Source organism: Triturus cristatus, chromosome 5_2, assembly GCF_964204655.1.
Source record: "Triturus cristatus chromosome 5_2, aTriCri1.1, whole genome shotgun sequence".
NCBI lineage: Eukaryota > Metazoa > Chordata > Amphibia > Caudata > Salamandridae > Triturus > Triturus cristatus.
Window position 1 is genome coordinate 1,090,813,154 of NC_140588.1, and position 18,383 is coordinate 1,090,831,536.

General features: G+C 50.4%; 1 protein-coding gene across 2 annotated transcripts in view; it reads left to right on the forward strand.

Moving 5' to 3' along the window:
• The window catches only part of LOC146829731 (uncharacterized), a 170,483-nt gene that overhangs the window by 78,610 nt on the left and 73,490 nt on the right, over window positions 1-18,383 (forward strand). For both annotated transcript variants that reach the window (XM_085608453.1, XM_085608454.1), the window contains exons 3-6: window positions 2,007-2,068; window positions 7,313-7,415; window positions 15,087-15,172; window positions 15,948-16,048. In XM_085608453.1, the coding sequence (XP_085464579.1) occupies window positions 2,007-2,068; window positions 7,313-7,415; window positions 15,087-15,172; window positions 15,948-16,048 (352 nt within the window). The remainder of the gene's footprint in view (window positions 1-2,006; window positions 2,069-7,312; window positions 7,416-15,086; window positions 15,173-15,947; window positions 16,049-18,383) is intronic.

Below are 18,383 nucleotides of genomic sequence, written 5' to 3' on the forward strand. Positions count from 1 at the left end.
GTACACATTAGGCCTGGGCGGTAAATTTCGTTCCGCTCGCGGAATTTGCGATATTTTGACATTTTCGCGGAGAGCGCGAAAATGTCAAAACTTTCGCAACCTGCACGAAACTGAAGTATTTTTCTTGTTCGCACTTTAAAAATGCATTCTCGCGCTCGCGGTCGCGACTTATCGGGTCCCTGCGTTCGCCGACGAGTTTTCCTATCCGTTCGCGCGCGCCACAATATGTTGGATTGTTGGTAGCCAGTCGCGCTATCCCGCGAGAATTTGCGATCGCGAACACGTCATTGCGATCGCGAACAGGAAATAAGCATCGTGACCAAGATGGCCGCGCCCATTAATGACCGCATGGGCAAGTTGGAGATATATTTCCCCGCGAGCACGCAAAAAACACATCGCGAACGGGCGGGAAAAGCAATCTCCGCATCTACGCGAAAGTTTCGCATGCTGGCGGAGATTTTGCGCAATTTCACGATAATTTCCGAAAGTCAATTCCGCCCACCCTTAATACACATACAACAATGCTGCCTTTTGTCAGCGTAAACTTCCTCTACCCACAGTGCTTTGCAAGAAAAAGTAGTGATATTTAAATTATTTCAGCGCCTCCTCAGGGGAAGTGAGCTCTATATAAATGCAATTTGTTTTGTGTAATAAAAAAAAGGGAAAGACGCACACGTCTGATATTCTTACAGTGCATGCGTCTCTCCCACACAGGGACTGAACAAAGTGAAAAGCTGCCTCTCTTAAGTATGTGTGAAGTGCGAACAAGGTGTGAGCCTTTGTTTCCCCTCCGCTTCATTTGGATCAGGTGTGAGGCTCCCGACTGCTCCCAGCCATGAGACTCGAACAAAAGGAGGCCCGATGACCCCCCAAAGTCGGCCTTTGTTATGGACCAGCAGGAGTCAGACATGAGAAGGCCCGTCCCCGCCTGCACGGTGTTGCGGAGTGAAAGAAGACAACACCGTGCAGGCGCTGCTGGAAGGGTCCCGGTATTTCGGGCCAGTTCAGCATCTCTTTCAGTGGGCCCAGCTTCTGGGCAGGGTGGATGGCGTCCACCCTGTGAAAAGAGTGGGTGGAGCCGTCCACCTGCGTGTACCACCGACTTGTGCCGTGCATATAAGAGTGTTATGCCTCATTCTTCTGCAGGACCAATAATCACAGGCAGAGGCGCAACTAGAGCCAAATTTCGGGGTGGGGGGGGGCTAAGAAAAAATTTCGGAGTGGGCGGAATCTTTAAGCAACAGGCAGAGTGGGGCTGCAGGGGCTCTTAGAAGGGGTGAAACAACAGCGAGGCCTCGTTAACATGCAGATGGTCTTTTAAAGACCTGTGAAGTGCTCGGGCGCGGCTGTGTGTGTGCCCGGGACGCTGTCTCATCCCGCGCTGCCACACACGAGGGGGGGGGAGGGGGGGGGTGTTTGCCTCAATCTGCTGCAGACGTGCTCTTGCGACTGTCCAAACACCTGCCCTGGCAGAGCTCCTGCCCCCAGAGAGGCCTCACCCCTACAAACACCCTTCTCCTGCCACACACCCCGACCAGTAGAGGGGTGGCGCCCAGAACAGGGGTGGCACCTGGAACTGGAGTGGCGCCCAGAACAGGGGTGGTACCTTGAATCGGGGTGGCGCCCAGAACAGGGGTGGCACCCAAAACCGGAGTGAAGCCAGGAAACGGGGTGGAGCCCAGAACCGGGTGGCATCAAACACTAGAGTGTCACCCAGAACCGGGGTGGGCGAGATGAAAGTTGAAATATTTAAGACAATGATTGTGATTTTAGTCTTCAGAATGCACTTTAAGTGCCTGAGTGGGTGTCTGGGTGGTGGTGGGTGCCCCCTCCCCTCCTTGCAGTGCAGAGATGCTTCAGGTGTCCTTAATCTGTGTATCTATCTGCCGGGCCCTGCTAAGTGGTGCCAGCCTGTGCCGGGTGCTGGAGGGGGTGCAGGCACACTACACGGCAGGGGGGCCCTGGCACCTTCATCCTCTCACCCGTGTCCTGTTCTCTCCTCACAGGTCTCCCTGCTGGACCCCAAGCGCTGTATGAACATCGGCATATTCCTCAAGCAGTTTAAGAGGTAAGGTATAGCGCTACACAGAGAATGTGAACACAAGCAAACATCCCTGCATGATCATGTGTTAGAGCCTGCTGCCGAGGGCTATACTGGTGGTTAAAGGCCCTGATCCGCAGTTGTAGCAGGGAGAGAGGGCCTTTAACATCCAGTATATCCTGAGGCAGAAAGGCTATAACGTATAATCAGGGTAGAATGTTCTAAATTAAAAACGGAGAAACAGGACGACAAACCTTGGAATGTTGGCTCCGCAGGCCTTTATCAGGCATTAATAGCCCTGAGCCACATCATTGTGTTCAATCGAGTTCACAGCATTCCGGTGTTCTAATATAGCCTTATAGCCCGCCGTAGCAGACTATACTGGCCATTAAAGGCCCTCTCCAGCGTTGAAGGCCCTATCTGCAGGGGAGGTCATATAATGAGGGTAAGGGCCTTTAACAACCAGTATAGCCTGAGGCAGAAGGGCCACAACACACAATCAAGGTAGAATGTTCTAAACTATAAATGGAGAAACAGGAAGACAAGCCTTGGAAGGTTGGCTCGGCGGGCCGTTATCAGCCATTATTAGCCCCGAGCCCCAACGTTGCATTCTGCCGAGTTTTCAGCATTCCAGTGCTCTAATTATTGTTTTCCAATTCAATGGTACTCATGTTATGGGTCCCTGAAGGATGAAAAGCTGGATGGACTTGCAGAGGTACTAACCTGCGGTCATGAAGTGAAACACAGATTTCTGGAGTCGATACATTCGTTTTCGAGAGCCACCGTTTTCACCCTCCCCTGACTGTGGCCTTAAGGCGCTAGTAGAGTTGATCGAGAGCAGTAGTCGAAGCGGGCGGGATCTGAGGGGCAAGATGTGCCCATACTTTTTAAATTTTAGTAAAACAGCCCCCTTACATTTTGTGAAAAGACAAAGGTCCTGGGATGGTTAACGCTTCAGCTGCAGTGTAAGGCAGGGAGCCTCCTGTGCTGAGAAACCGAGGGAGGGGCAGGCTGCTGAACAAACCTTCCTGCCAGGGTGCCTGCTTGCCTGAAAGAAATGTTAATCTGCCAGTGTAAAGGGAGCTCGGAAGTCATTACTGGCTTTAATTGACGGAATCATTCGAAGCTTCGTGAGGAGACAGATCTATTCTTTTGATTGGTATCGCACAGAAGTTTCCAGCTGAGCTGTGAAGTGTCTGCTTTAAAAGGGCAGTTATAAAAATAATGACACTGCATACAGTCTGGGTATTACTAAAATCGATATTTTGGAAGCACTTCTTTGCACGTTTTGCAGCAGCATAGCTTATGCTGTGTGTAATGCAAGTTTAAAATAATGACTTGCATGTTTACAGCGCCTTCTCTCCCAGACTGGGACCTCGGAGCACTAAACACACGCAAGCCTCTCGTCTCCGCTGCACCGCCCTGGGTTCGGTTCTGTGGCTCTCTGGGTCCCGACACAGACCTCTGCAGGGCACGAACGAATAGGGGGTTCATAATACGACAGCGCACTTCCCTCTGGGAAACTTAGCTTGGTTTATTCCTCATTTAAGTTCTACGCTTTTTTATTTGTGGGTACCTTCGAGGCCCGCGCCAAATCGGTGGCGGGCGCCTGTTTCGGGCTCGGAAGCCGCACTCCATCCTCGGCTTCTTTGACTCTAGCGCCCACAAGTCATCGTTCAGGCCGTCCGTCTGTCCGGTTCCTGTATCTGGGAACCAATTCGTCAGATATCGGAAGACTCCAGCGGGCCCGAAAAGCGGCGGCCCCTCCCCAAATCGTGCTCTGTCTCCGGTCCTCGTCATAAAGTGCATTGGCTCCCCGTGGAGAAGCGCGTGCACTTTAAGGCCTGGAGTGCCCCTCGTAAGATCTTGCACTCCCAGGGGGGTCCTACCGGGTCTAATCGTATGCTCCGCTATCGACCCTTCGCTCTGTACCTTCAGGGGGTCTTCATTCGGCCACTGTCCCTCCAGCGGGGGGCGCTCTTTGGTGCCAAGGCCGGGGTAACGCGTAGCCCCTTTCCATCGAGAACCACCTGCCGCTCAGGAAGCCCTGGCTCTTTCCCATCGAGCAATCCTTCTTCCCTGCCCCTCTGTCAGCCCGTACATATTGTGCCACTACCCCCTGGTCTAGTGCTGCGAAGCTCTGCTGTTGGAGCAGCTGGGCGCTTTATAAACTCTATAACTAACACTCTACACTCTCGGATGCCCGCAGCGGCCGCACACTGCCTGTCCGGGGCTTGCGTGGGCACGCAGGGGAGGGCTGAGCGGGCTGTGTGCAGCGATAAGACTTCCTCTCTGGCTCAGCCAGGCTGAGATCCCGAGTCCCTGCCCAAGATCACAGGAAGCGCAGCCTCGGAGTGCCTCGCATTTATGATATCGTCAATGTACAAGGCGACCTTAACCTGCCAACCCCGCTGTCCTGCCCGAGTGCTTACTCACCCAGAGGGGCCGCGGTGGACCTTGCTGCTGCTGTGCGTAGTGCCTGCTGACTGCCTGCTACGGGCAAGGATTGTTGGATCAGGATCTGAAATCAACATCCCAGCATTACACGTTTCACCAAATACCAGTACATGGTTCATCCAACTGAGAACCGCAGTCAGTGTCGAGAAGCGCCCTACGCACGTGTGAGCGCTAGCACTGAGGCCTTCTCCTGCGCAAGATGACCCCAGGGGCAGTCCCAGTCAGATCCAACGGCTCCCGGACCCCATTGGGCAGCCACAGTTAGATCCAACAGCTCCCGGACCCCATTGGGCAGCTACCGTTAGATCCAACGGCTCCCGGACCCCATTGGGCAGCCACCGTTAGATCCAACGGCTGCCGGACCCCATTGGACAGCCACAGTTAGATCCAGCGGCTGCCGGACCCCATTGGACAGCCACCGTTAGATCCAACGGCTGCCGGACCCCATTGGACAGCCACCGTTAGATCCAACGGCTGCCGGACCCCATTGGGCAGTCCCAGTTAGATCCAACAGCTGCTTGACCCCATTGGGCAGCCACAGTTAGATCCAATGGCTGCCGGACCCCATTGGGGAGCCACAGTTAGATCCAACGGTTGCCAGACCCCATTGGGCAGCCTCAGTTAGATTCAACAGCTGCCGGACCCCATTGGACAGCCACAGTTAGATCCAACAGCTGCCGGACCCCATTGGACAACCACAGTTAGATCCAACAGCTGCCGGACCCCGTTGGGCAGCCACAGTTAGATCTAACAGCTGCCAGACCCCATTGGGCAGCCACAGTCAGATCCAACAGCTGCCGGACCCCATTGGACAGCCACAGTTAAATCCAACAGCTGCCGGACCCCATTGGGCAGCCACAGTCAGATCCAACAGCTGCCTGACCCCCTTAGGCAGCCACAGTTAAATCCAGCAGCTGCCGGACCCCATTGGGCAGCCACAGTTAGAGCCAACAGCTGCCTGACCCCCTTGGACAGCCACAGTCAGATCCAACAGCTGCCGGATCCCATTGGACAGCCACAGTTAAATCCAGCAGCTGCCGGACCCCATTGGGCAGCCACAGTTAGATCCAACAGCTGCCTGACCCCCTTGGACAGCCACAGTCAGATCCAACAGCTGCCGGATCCCATTGGACAGCCACAGTTAAATCCAGCAGCTGCCGGACCCCATTGGGCAGCCACAGTTAGATCCAGCAGCTGCCTGACTCCATTGGAGCTAAAGAATGATGATGGATTAAACCCAGATCAGTTGACTGGGGGTGAGTGCTTGCAATGTTCAACACTCCGTCCATCATCCCCTTTGGTTTTGCTCCATTGGACATCCACAGTTAGATGCAACAGCTGCTTGACCCCCTTGGGCAGCCATATTCTGAGCCAACAGCTGTCGGACCCCATTGGGCAGCCACAGTTAGATACAACAGCTGCCGGACCCCATTGTGCAGCCACAGTTAGATACAACAGCTGCCGGACCCCATTGGGCAGCCACAGTTAGATACAACAGCTGCCTGACCCTCTTGGGCAGCCATATTCGGATCCAACAGCTGTCCGACCCCCTTGGACAGCCACAGTCAGATCCAACAGCTGCTTGACCCGGATCTGCTCGTCTTGATGCGTAGTGTATAATGGCTGCCGTCATCTAGTTCTCTTGGTCTCTGCTGGGACCTAGCTCTCCTGGCGCGCGCCAGTCAGTAACTTGCAATGACTGTCATGATGTCAACAACGTGCAGCCAATAGTGTGCCTGGGCTGCCAGGATCTAGTCCTCTTCAAGTTTGGGGTCCGACAACTCTTACTACGTGTCCTGGACATGGTGTCTCTCCACCTCTCTCAGAGAATCTCCTCTTTCAGACTCTCTACCTCTGTCCTAGAGTCTCTGCCTCTCTGAGGCACTCTCTACCTCATTTCAAGACTCTGCCTCTCTAAGAGGCTCTGAGCCTCAGCGCCTCTCTGAGACTCCACCTCTCTTACAGACATCTCACTTGTCTCTCTGAAACTCCATATCTCTCAGAGCCTCTCTGGCTCTCCAGGAGCCTCTCTGAGACCGTCGCCCCCTCTCTCAGAGCCTCTCTGCCTCTCTCTCAGAGCCTCTCTGCCTCTCTAAGAGACTCTCTACCTCTCTCTCAGAGCCTCTCTGCCTCTCTCTCAGAGCCTCTCTGCCTCTCCAAGAGACTCTTTGCCACTCTCTGACTCTGGACCTCTCTCTAAGCCTCTCTGCCTTTCTTAGAGACGTTCCACCTCTCTCTAAACCTCTGTGTCTCTCACTCTCTAAGAGACTCTCTACCCCTCTCTCAGAGCGTCTCAGCCTCTCTGAGATGCTCTACCTCTCTACGTCCCTCAGCCTAAAAGACTCTCTCTCTCTGAGTCTCTCTGCCTCTCTACCTGTCTCAGCGACTCTCTACCTTACCCTGAGCTTTCCTACATGTTTAAGAGTCTCTCTGTCTCACTCTGAACCCCTCCAACTCTCTGCCTCTCTAAGAGACTCTTCAGCAATACTATGACTCTAGTTTTTCGATGATTTTGAATAGATAATTGCCAGACAGAAACTGATCAGGGTCCCCCTTTTAGAATGGACGAGGCCATATATGTTTGACAATCACATACGTCGATTAGTTCCTGATGACACGTATATACATCCTCATTTGCACAGGTGATGTGAATGGTTCTAGACATTTTATGCCACCCTACTAATGTGTGCCCTACGATTTCCACAACGTACTATAACCTCTGTAGAGTGGTTGCAGGTGACACAACTGATTAGGCTCCTGGTCACACATGATTGAATAACTTCCCGTGGCACTCCCATCGTCTTCTCTCCACAGGTCAGCACCTGAGATCGTGGAGGACATAAGGCGGGGGTCTGGAGAGCGGTACTGCGGTGAGAGGCTGGCCGAGCTGATCAAGCACCTGCCAGAGAAGGAGGAAGTAAGTACTCCGAGCCGCATAACTCCTTCACACACCACTCTTCTCAGGTACAGACTTCCCCCTGGTAGTTCCTACCTAAAGGCCAACATGCAGAGACTGTGCAGTATGGATCTGTTGTAGATTCACATGCTCTGTGTAATCTCGCCATACACTGCCCAACACACGGAGACCGTGCAGTATGGATCTGTTGTAGATTCACATGCTCTGTGTACTTTAGCCATACACTGGCCAACACACATGTACTGTGCAGTATGGATCTGTTGTAGATTCACATGCTCTGCAGACTCTCACCATACACTGCCCATCACTCAAGAGACTGTGCAGTATGGATCTGTTTTAGATTCACATGCTCTGCGTACTCTCACCATACACTACCCATCACTCAAGAGACTGTGCAGTATGGATCTGTTGTAGATTCACATGCTCTGCGTACTCTCGCCATACACTGGGCAACACACGGAGACAGTGCAGTGTGGATCTGTTGTAGATTCACATGCTCTGTGTACTCTCGCCTTACACTGGCCAACATACGGAGACTGTGCAGTATGGATCTGTTCTAGATTCACATGCTCTGCATGCTCTTGCCATACACTGGCCAACACACAGAGACTGTGCAGTATGGATCTGTTGTAGATTCACATGATTTGCATACTCTCATCATACACTGGCCAACAAATAGAGACTGTGCAGTATGGATCTGTTGTAGATTCACGTGCTCTGCGTACTCTCGCCATGCACTGGCCAACACACGGAGACTGTGCAGTATGGATCTGTTGTAGATTCACGTGCTCTGCATACTCTCGCCATACAATGGCCAACACACGAAGACTGTTCAGTACGGATCTGTTGTAGCTTCACATGCTCTGCATGCTCTTGCCATACACTGGCCAACAAAAAGAGACCGTGCAGTGCGGATCTGTTGTAGATTTACATGCTCTACGTACTCTCTCCATACTCTGGCCAACACACGGAGAATGTGCAGGTTGGATCTGTTGTCAATTCACATGCTCTGCGTAGTCTTGCCATACACTAGCCAACACACGGAGACTGTACAGTATGGATCTGTTGTAGATTCACATGCTCTGCGTAGTCTTGCTACACACTGCCCATCACTCAAGAGACTGTGCAGTATGGATCTGTTGTAGATTCACATGCTCTGCGTAGTATTGCCATACACTGGCCAGCATACGGAGAATGCAGTATGGATCTGTTGTAGATTAACATGCTCTGCTTACTCTCGCAATACACTGGCCAACACATGGAGACTGTGCTGTATGGATCTGCTTTAGATTCACATACTCTGCGTACTCTCGCCATAAACTGGGCAACACACGGAGACTGTGCAGCGCGGATCTGTTGTACATTCACATTCTCTGCATACTCTCGCCATACACTGGCCGGCACATGGAGACTGTGCAGTATGGATCTCTTGTAGATTCACATGCTCTGCGTACTCTCACCATACACTGGCCAACACACAAATACTGTGCAGTATGGATCTGTTGTAGATTTACATGCTCTGCATACTATCACCATACACTGCCCATCACTCAAGAGACTGTGCAGTATGGATCTGTTGTAGATTCACATGCTCTGCGTACTCTCGCCATACACTGGGCAACACACGGAGACAGTGCAGTGTGGATTTGTTGTAGATTCACATGCTTTGTGTAATCTCGCCATACACTGGCCAACATGCGGAGACTGTGCAGTATGGATCTGTTCATGATTCACATGCTCTGCGTGCTCTTCCCATACACTGGCCAACACACGGAGACTGTGCAGTATGGATCTGTTGTAGATTCACATGTTCTACGTACTCTCGCTATACACCGGCCTACACACAGAGACTGTGCAGTATGGATCTGTTGTAGATTCAAATGTTCTGCGTACTCTTGTCATACTCTGGCCAGCACACGGAGACTGTGCAGTATGGATCTGTTGTAGATTCACATGATTTGCATACTCTCTCCATACACTGCCCATCACTCAAGAGACTGTGCAGTATGGATCTGATGTAGATTTGCATGCTCTGTGTAATCTCGCATTACACTGCCCATCACACGGAGACCTTGCAGTACGGATCTGTTGTAGATTCACATGCTCTACATGCTCTTGCCATACACTGGCCAACACAAAGAGACCGTGCAGTGCCGATCTGTTGTAGATTCACATGCCCTGCGTACTCTCGCCATACAATGGCAAACACATGGAGACAGTGCAGTGAAGATCTGTTGTAGATTCACATGCTCTACGTACTCTCTCCATACACTGGCCAACACACGGAGAATGTGCAGGTTGAATCTGTTGTAAATTCACATGCTCTGCGTAGTCTTGCCATACACTGGCCAACACACGGAGACTGTGCAGTATGGATCTGTTGTAGCTTCACATGCTCTGCGTACTCTCGCCATACACTGGCCAGCACACGGAGACTGTGCAGTATGGATCAGTTGTAGATTTACTTGCTCTGCGTGCTCTCGCCATACACTGGCCAGAATACGGAGAATGCAGTATGGATCTGTTGTAGATTAACATGCTGTGCTTACTCTCGCAATACACTGGCCAACACATGGAGAGTGTGCAGTATGGATCTGCTTTAAATTCACATGCTCTGCGTACTCTCGCCATACACTGGCCAGCACAAGAAGACTGTGCAGTATGGATCTGTTGTAGATTCACATGCTGTGCGTACTCTCGCCATACAGTGGCCAACACACAGAAGCTGTGCAACGCAGATCTGTTGTAGATTCACATGCTCTGCGTAGTCTTGCCATACACTGGCCAACACACGCAGATTGTGTAGTACGGATGTGTTGTAGATTCACGTGCTCTGTGTACTCTCGCCATTCACTAGCCAACACACGGAGACTGTGCAGTATGGATCTGTTGTGCATTAACATGTTCTGCGTGCTCTCGCCATACACTGCCCAACACACAAGGCCCGATTCACAGAACTAACTTAAGACAAAATCCTAAACTTCCTACCATTTTGGTATTCACAGAAGGCACTTACTCATTTTGGCATTCACAGAAGGCACTTACTCATTTCGGTATTCACAGAAGTTAGGAGTCCTAACTTTAGGACTCCTAAATGCCTTCTGTGAATACCGAAAGCCTTAAAATTAGGATTTTTCTCAGTTTAGTAGTAGTATAGTTAGGACTCCTAAATGCCTTCTGTGAATACCGGAAGCCTTAAAATTAGGATTTTTCTCAGTTTAGTAGTAGTAAAGTTAGGAGTCCTAACTTTAGGACTCCTAAACTGAGAAAAATCCTAATTTTAAGACCTTCGGTATTCACAGAAGGCATTTAGGAGTCCTAAAGTTAGGACTCCTAACTTCTGTGAATACCGAAGTGAGCAAGTGTCTTCTGTGAATACCAAAATTAGTAAGTGCCTTCTGTGAATACGAAAATGGTAGTAAGTTTAGGATTTTGTCTTAAGTTTGTTCTGTGAATCGGGCCCAAAGAGACTGTGCAGTATGGATCTGTTGTAGATTCACATGCTCTGCGTAGTTTTGCCATACACTGCCCATCACTCAAGAGACTGTGCAGTATGGATCTGTTGTAGATTCACATGCTCTGCGTACTCTCGCCATACACTGGCCAGCACACGGAGACTGTGCAGTATGGATCAGTTGTAGAATCACATGCTCTGCATGCTCTCACCATACACTGGCCAGCATACAGAGAATGCAGTATGGATCTGTTGTAGATTAACATGCTCTGCGTACTCTCGCCATACACTGGCCAACACACGGAGACTGTGCAGTATGGATCCGCTTTAGATTCACATGCTCTGCGTAGTCTTGCCATACACTGGCCAACACACGGAGACTGTGCAGCGTGGATCTGTTGTACATTCACATGCTCTGCGTACTCTCGCCATACACTGGCTAGCACACGGAGACTGTGCAGCATGGATCTGTTGTAGATTCACATGCTCTGCGTACTATCGCCATACACTGGCCAACACACAGAGCCTGTGCAGTGCAGATCTGTTGTAGATTCACATGTTCTGCGTACTCTCGCCATACACTGGCCAACACATGGAGACAGTGCAGTGCGGATCTGTTGTAGATTCACATGCTCTGCGTAGTCTTGCCATACATTGGCCAACACACGCAGATTGTGAGTACGGATGTGTTGTAGATTCACGTGCTCTGTGTACTCTCGCCATTCACTAGCCAACACACGGAGACTGTGCAGTATGGATCTGTTGTGCATTAACATGTTCTGCGTGCTCTCGCCATACACTGCCCAACACACGGAGACTGTGCAGTATGGATCTGTTGTAGATTCACATGCTCTGCATAGTTTTGCCATACACTGCCCATCACTCAAGAGACTGTGCAGTATGGATCTGTTGTAGATTCACATGCTCTGCGTACTCTCGCCATACACTGGCCAGCACACGGAGACTGTGCAGTATGGATCAGTTGTAGATTTACATGCTCTGCATGCTCTCACCATACACTGGCCAGCATACAGAGAATGCAGTATGGGTCTGTTGTAGATTCACATGCTCTACGTACTCTCGCCATACACTGGCCAACACACGGAGACCGTGCAGAGGAAGGAGGGATCAAAGCTTTTACTGCAGTTTTCCGTGGTAAGGGAGATCCCGCTGAGACAGAATGACCAATACCATGATCACAGCACAGGCAATCAGTCCTGGGAAGAGGGTGACACTGTGTGATCCTGGACCGGGGAATCCCAGGACTGTGGCACAAATGAAAGTTAAGAACCCCAAAAACTAAGTTAGCAGCAGACCTTGAATAATTCCCTTCTTTTCTCATAACTGCAGTAAAAACACAATGAATTTGCTACCATTGGCTACAAAACTGTCAAAAGCACTGACTCAAACAGTAAGAACAAAGACGATAACACGGGTCAATCAATCAATCAATCAATCAGGGATTGTAAGCGCCCTACTCACCCGTAAGGGTCTCAAGGCACTGAGGGGGGTGGGGGTCCGCATATCTGTTTAGCCAATGAGCTCTCTTGAGGGTCTTCCTGAAGGTGTTCCGGGAGGCGGCACGTCTGATGTCTGCCGGGAGCTCGTTCCAGGTCTTGGCTGCAATGTGAGAGAAGGAACTTCCGCCTGCTCTGTGGATGTGCAGGGTTTCAGCCATTGCGAGGTTGGAAGATCAGAGGTTTCATTTGCGGATTTTCTCTCTGTCATTCTGACCACGGCCCATAGAGAAGCATCAACCCAAGCCTAATCATGGAGGGTCCGCCACAAGGAGAGAAAGGGTCCTGCAGTCGTGGGGAGTCCATGCACTCGTGATGGAATCTTCGCAGTGAGAAGTCTCATTGCAGTGATGCCTCCCCGAGTGCGGAGACTCCCCCACGACTGAGGGGCCTCCACATGAGTGTGGAGACTCCCCCACGACTGAGGGGCCTCCACGACTGAGGGGCCTCCACGTGAGTGTGGAGACTCCCCCACAACAGCAAGGCCTCTGCCGTGAGTGCGGAGACTCCCCCACGACTGAGGGGCCTCCACGTGAGTGCGGAGACTCCCCCGCGACAGCAAGGCCTCTGCCGTGAGTGCGGAGACCCTTTGTGAATCAGGCCCAAGGCTTCGGGTCCGAGATTCTGCAGCACCACAGAGGCCAAGGATCTATGCATTGGTGCATAAAGATAAAGATGTAAGAGGTGAAGGTGTCAGCACTAGTGGGTACGGGGGGTCGGAGACACTTGTGACTGCGGAGAGCCACAGAGGAGACAGTATAAAATGCATGTGTTCTGCATCCGGACACCCCCAGAGTGGCTCCCTCGCCGATAGCCTTTAGATACTTTCATCACGACTATTCTGCCAATACTCATGATACCACGTGTAGTACTAAAACCACAGATCATGGCATGACCACCATACTCGTTCTGCCAGGCATGTGCCATCCCCGGGTCTCTGCCAGTTCAGCTGCAGGAGTGCCTCCACTCATGCCCAAGAACTTACTTCCTACTTTGAGAAGGAGGTTGTGTTATCACATTCAGAGACAACAAATGTGGCATATTGGCTCTAAGCTGGAAGTGTTTCACCTTAGCTCACCCCTAAATACAGAGATAAGCTGCATCAAAATTGGACAAAATGAATAATCTGGGCCTGGCACAGGAACCTCCACCACCGAGGTGACTTCCTGCAGTACCGGACCTCCGTGTTGCACTGTCTCAGTTAATGGATGTCTTTGATGCAACAGAAATGTTAGTGCAGACGCCTTGCATGGAAAGCGCCTTTGGTTGTGGCAATGACACAGCAGCGCTAATAAAACCCATTTCCAAGCTTTCACAGTATCCAAGCTACATCAGGTCCACACCCGCCATTTCTTCCAAATGCAGCATCTGACTTTCACCTTAATCAAGCGATAGAGCTGCCTGTGTTCTTCCCCAAGGCACTGAAAGCAGCAGTGTAGCCGTTGTACTTTCTACAAGCGAACAGGCCTGTATGCCTCTTCGTAGGAAGGGCGACCACTGTCGGAAGATTTGGCAGAATGTTCACAGAATATGTACAAGCAACGACGGAGGGCAGGACTACTCAATTAGACAAAGGCATTGGCATGTAGCATGCATCTGCAGGCACTGCCAGTTAGTAGAGAAACAGATAACAGGCAGCAAACACATTGACCTGAAGAGGGACGGCAGCCGCCGTTTGTAGCTGCTGATGGTGCTCAGTGGGTATGTCCTGTAAGCTATGCTCCACTAACTCAATCCAGGCTCATTACACCAGTTAGAACAAGCAGATCTGGATACTCTGTCACCCATATGTTACTGTCACGTGTCACTCTGCGCACAGCATGTGAATCAGTATCACATCAATACTGCAGAAGAAAATTTTACTTTTCTGTCACACTGAACTTACAGTGAGGCAACTAGTTTCTGAGATGGATTCGTTGGCGACAAACCCGGTGTGAAGCAGATGAAAGGATTGAGCTAATCTAATGCGACAGTTTGCCTAATAATCTGAGGAATGGTGTGAATCGAGGGATATTCAAGGTGTGAACCTACAGCACAGGTAGAGATTGCAGATACTTCCACGCTTATGAAGTGAATTCTTTCAATATTTCAAGGAAGTCCCCTGATCAGAGGTTAAGTGCCATCTTCTTTCCTCCTAAGAGACCCCCATTAACCCATAAGTGAATGCCGAGGGACATTCTAGGTGTGAATCTACAGCACAGGTAGAGATTGCAGATACTTCCACGCTTATGAAGTGAATTCTTTCAATATTTCAAGGAAGTCCCCTGATCAGAGGTTAAGTGCCATCTTCTTTCCTCCTAAGAGACCCCCATTAACCCATAAGTGAATGCCGAGGGACATTCTAGGTGTGAATCTACAGCACAGGTAGAGATTGCAGATACTTCCACGCTTATGAAGTGAATTCTTTCAATATTTCAAGGAAGTCCCCTGATCAGAGGTTAAGTGCCATCTTCTTTCCTCCTAAGAGACCCCCATTAACCCATAAGTGAATGCCGAGGGACATTCTAGTTGTGAATCTACAGCACCGGTAGAGATTGCAGATACGTCCACGCTTATGACGCAGATTCTTTCAATATTTCAAGGAAGTGTCCCAACTAGAGGTTAAATGTCCTCTTCTTGCCTCCTGAGAGACCTTCATTAACCCATAAATGCATGTTCGGGCCCTAGTATCAAAGTCTGAAACCTGCTGTCCCTCCACAGGTGAAGCGGCTAAAGGCCTTCCGGGGAGACCGGTCCAACCTGAGCGAAGCTGAGCTGTTCCTGGCACTGCTGCTGGATGTCCCGAGGTAAAGGGATTTTAAAGATGATGTGCATTGCATAGAAACATTACCTTCTAATGAATGCATTACACATACTATAAACCAATAATTAAAAATGTTGTAGACACACCTCCTTTCATTAGAACTAATCACATTAACAAATTGCAATCCTGAAGAGTTGTACTGTGTGCATGCGAAGGGGACCTCTTTTTGGACATTTGTGTTTGTCTGTAAGAGTGCACATGTACACGTATGAGTGGGTATGGGTGTGCATGCGTGTATAAGAGAGAGATAGGGACAGAGCACAGCCGGTGAGATGCAGATAGAAGGTGCTAAAAAGTATCTGAAGTAATTGCAGGGGGCTGTACAACGTTCATGTGAAGGGACCCTGGAGTGCAAGGTTCTCCAGCTGTGTGGGTCTGTGTGTGTGTCTGTGCATTGTGTGGGGTGGGTGCATGTATAAGGTGGGTGCATGCGGGTCTGGGTGCATGTGTGTATGCGTGTCTGTGTGGATGTGTGTGTGGGGTGTGCATGTATGGGGGTGGGTGCATGTCTGTGTGTATGTGTATGTGTCTGTGTGGGTATATTTATGTACATTTCTATAGGGAAACTTTCTCAGTGTGTGTGTGTGTGTGTGTCTATATCTATATACATATAGATAAAGATATTGATATATAGATATATATATATTTATATAGGTGGGTGTGTGTATATACATATATCAATCAAAACCTTCTCGGCGTTTGTAAACGCACCCCTCTCTGTACCCTCTACATGTGAATTATTTGTCTTTTGGTCTCAGTTACACATTGCGTCTGGAGGCGATGATCTTGCGGAAGCAGTTCCGAACCACAGTCGTGAGTCTACGCACTTCAGCCCGCGTTCTGAAGGAGTCCGCACAAGGTGGGTATCCATGCTTTGGGTGTGCATGAGGGTGAGGATCATGAGTTACATAAACAAGGAGAAATGCTGTGGCCAAATTCCAGACTCAGTCTGTGATTGTTCATCTCTGTGTGGGATCTGAAGGGGGGAAAGCACACTCCACATCCCAGAAGTGTTTTGTGGGGATTATGGTGTCCAGGTGGTGTGTATCCAGGAAGGTATGATGGGCGACGAAGCCTGCATGATGTAGGAAGACTAATGAGTGATCTGCAAAGGAGTATGGCTTCTTCCAGAGAAAGTGACTGAGGCAACGTAATTGATAGTGCTCTGATGTAACCTGAAATTGGCACAAAGAGCACTGGCACTATAGGATGAGTGCGGGACATAGGTGGCGTACGGTCACTTTGGTACCACGGAAATGGTTGCACATTGTTGCAGATCATGTCCGTTCTAAAGGTGCATTATCATGATCTCAAGTGGGCATGCACCACCTGTATGGCATGTGGCCCCACAGAAATGAGGTACAATTGTTGTATTTTTGTGGCTGTGCCACATTACAAGCGAAAAGGCAGAGGGGACATTAGCAGATGCACTGACTGAGTGCCCCAAAAAGGATGCACAGTCAGTGCGCTCCTTGAAAGTGTGTATTGTGGATGCCAAGGACCCCCAGACATCAACCTGCAGGTTGGTGCAGTCACTCATTACACCTCCCTGCGGGGGGATCTCCTCCCCCTTTCAATTAAGGCCACGTTGCTGCCTGTACAGTGAAAGGCAGCCTGGCAGCATCAACAAGCATCTATCACTAGTGTGTTGTCTCCAGTGCAGTCACTCATTACACCTCCCTGCGGGGGGGTTTCCTCCCCCTTTCAATGAAGGCCGCATTGCTGCCTGCACAGTGAAAGGCAGCCTGGCAGCATCGACAAGCATCTTTCACTAGTGCGTTGTCTCCAGTGCAGTCACTCATTACACCTCCCTGCGGGGGGGGGGTTCCTCCCCCTTTCAATGAAGGCCGCATTGCTGCCTGCACAGTGAAAGGCAGCCTGGCAGCATCGACAAGCATCTTTCACTAGTGCGTTGTCTCCAGTGCAGTCACTCATTACACCTCCCTGCGGGGGGGGGGGTTCCTCCCCTTTCAATGAAGGAAACATTGCTGCCTGCGGGGGGGGGGGGAGTTCTCCTCTTTAGTGCTGAGATCCACACCCCTGTAGGATGGACTTTATCGAAGTTAAGTCGGTGCCAGAGAGAGAGAGAGAGAAGGTGCCGCTTGGAGCGCTCACCTGCAACAAATGGGTCGGATACAGTTGGGTTCTGAGGTTCTTCAACAGGAATGTCCAGTCCCCAAAGGATACAGGTTCACAGCTCCTTCTAGGGCCATACTCAGAGCCCACACATCTCTAGCACCCGTCCTGCCACCTCCTAGGGCCGTTCTGGAATGAGCACTCCGCATGCTTTGCCTCCTCTTAGAAGTGCTCGGCATTTAACATCCTGTTCCAAGATTTGTGTTTGAAGATTAGAAATTGTCCATTACCTGTCCTGGGTGGGCAGTCTGTCTGTGATGTTTAGTTGAAGGTGTTACAATAGATTCCTTCAGTTCCTGGAACATCACCTGTGCTCAGGTAGGAACCGCTCACCTGGGGCACCCTTGGATCAGCCGCCTCCAAACATTCCTCTTTAATGGGATGGGAGCTGGGCCACAGTCCATGTCATGAGGAGGGCTTTAATGTCTCAACCTGAGGCATTGTGTTTGCTAAAGTTAGGAGCTTCAGCAGCTAAAGAATTACAGCATTCTACATTTGACTCCCCTGGCTCTTCTTTCTTCTTTAAATGAGTGTCTGAAGGAAAGACAATAGCAGCTTTGAGTGTCTGAAGACCACCGGTTCAGCTCCATCTTGGCTCCCTGTGAGACTCCTGTCTTTGGAGCGGCTCCGATCCCTGTGTTTTTATCCTTCTAATCCCTGGATCTCTGCACATTTATCACAGGATCCAGACTTGTCTTTAGCTCACCTTTCTAGAGACCTGCCTCACAGTCCATGTACCTAGAGAGTGGCGATGGTGGCAGCTCAGAAATAATACCAGTAGTAATGGTATGTCAGTGCCATCCTCGCCTACAGAGCTTACAAGCATAGAGGACCCAGCTATCTGAGAAGAAGACTGCTTCCCTATCATCACGTGAGAGCACTTCGCTCCAATGGGCAAAAGCATGTAAATATCCCGAGGATCAGTAAGGCAAGAAGAAAGGGCCACTCCTTCTCCTACTCAAAGGCTAAGCTATGGAATTCTTTGCCTTCAACCCTTCGCCTCTCCCCCTCTAAACCTGTTTTACACAAACTTTTGAACACATACCTGTTTGATAAGT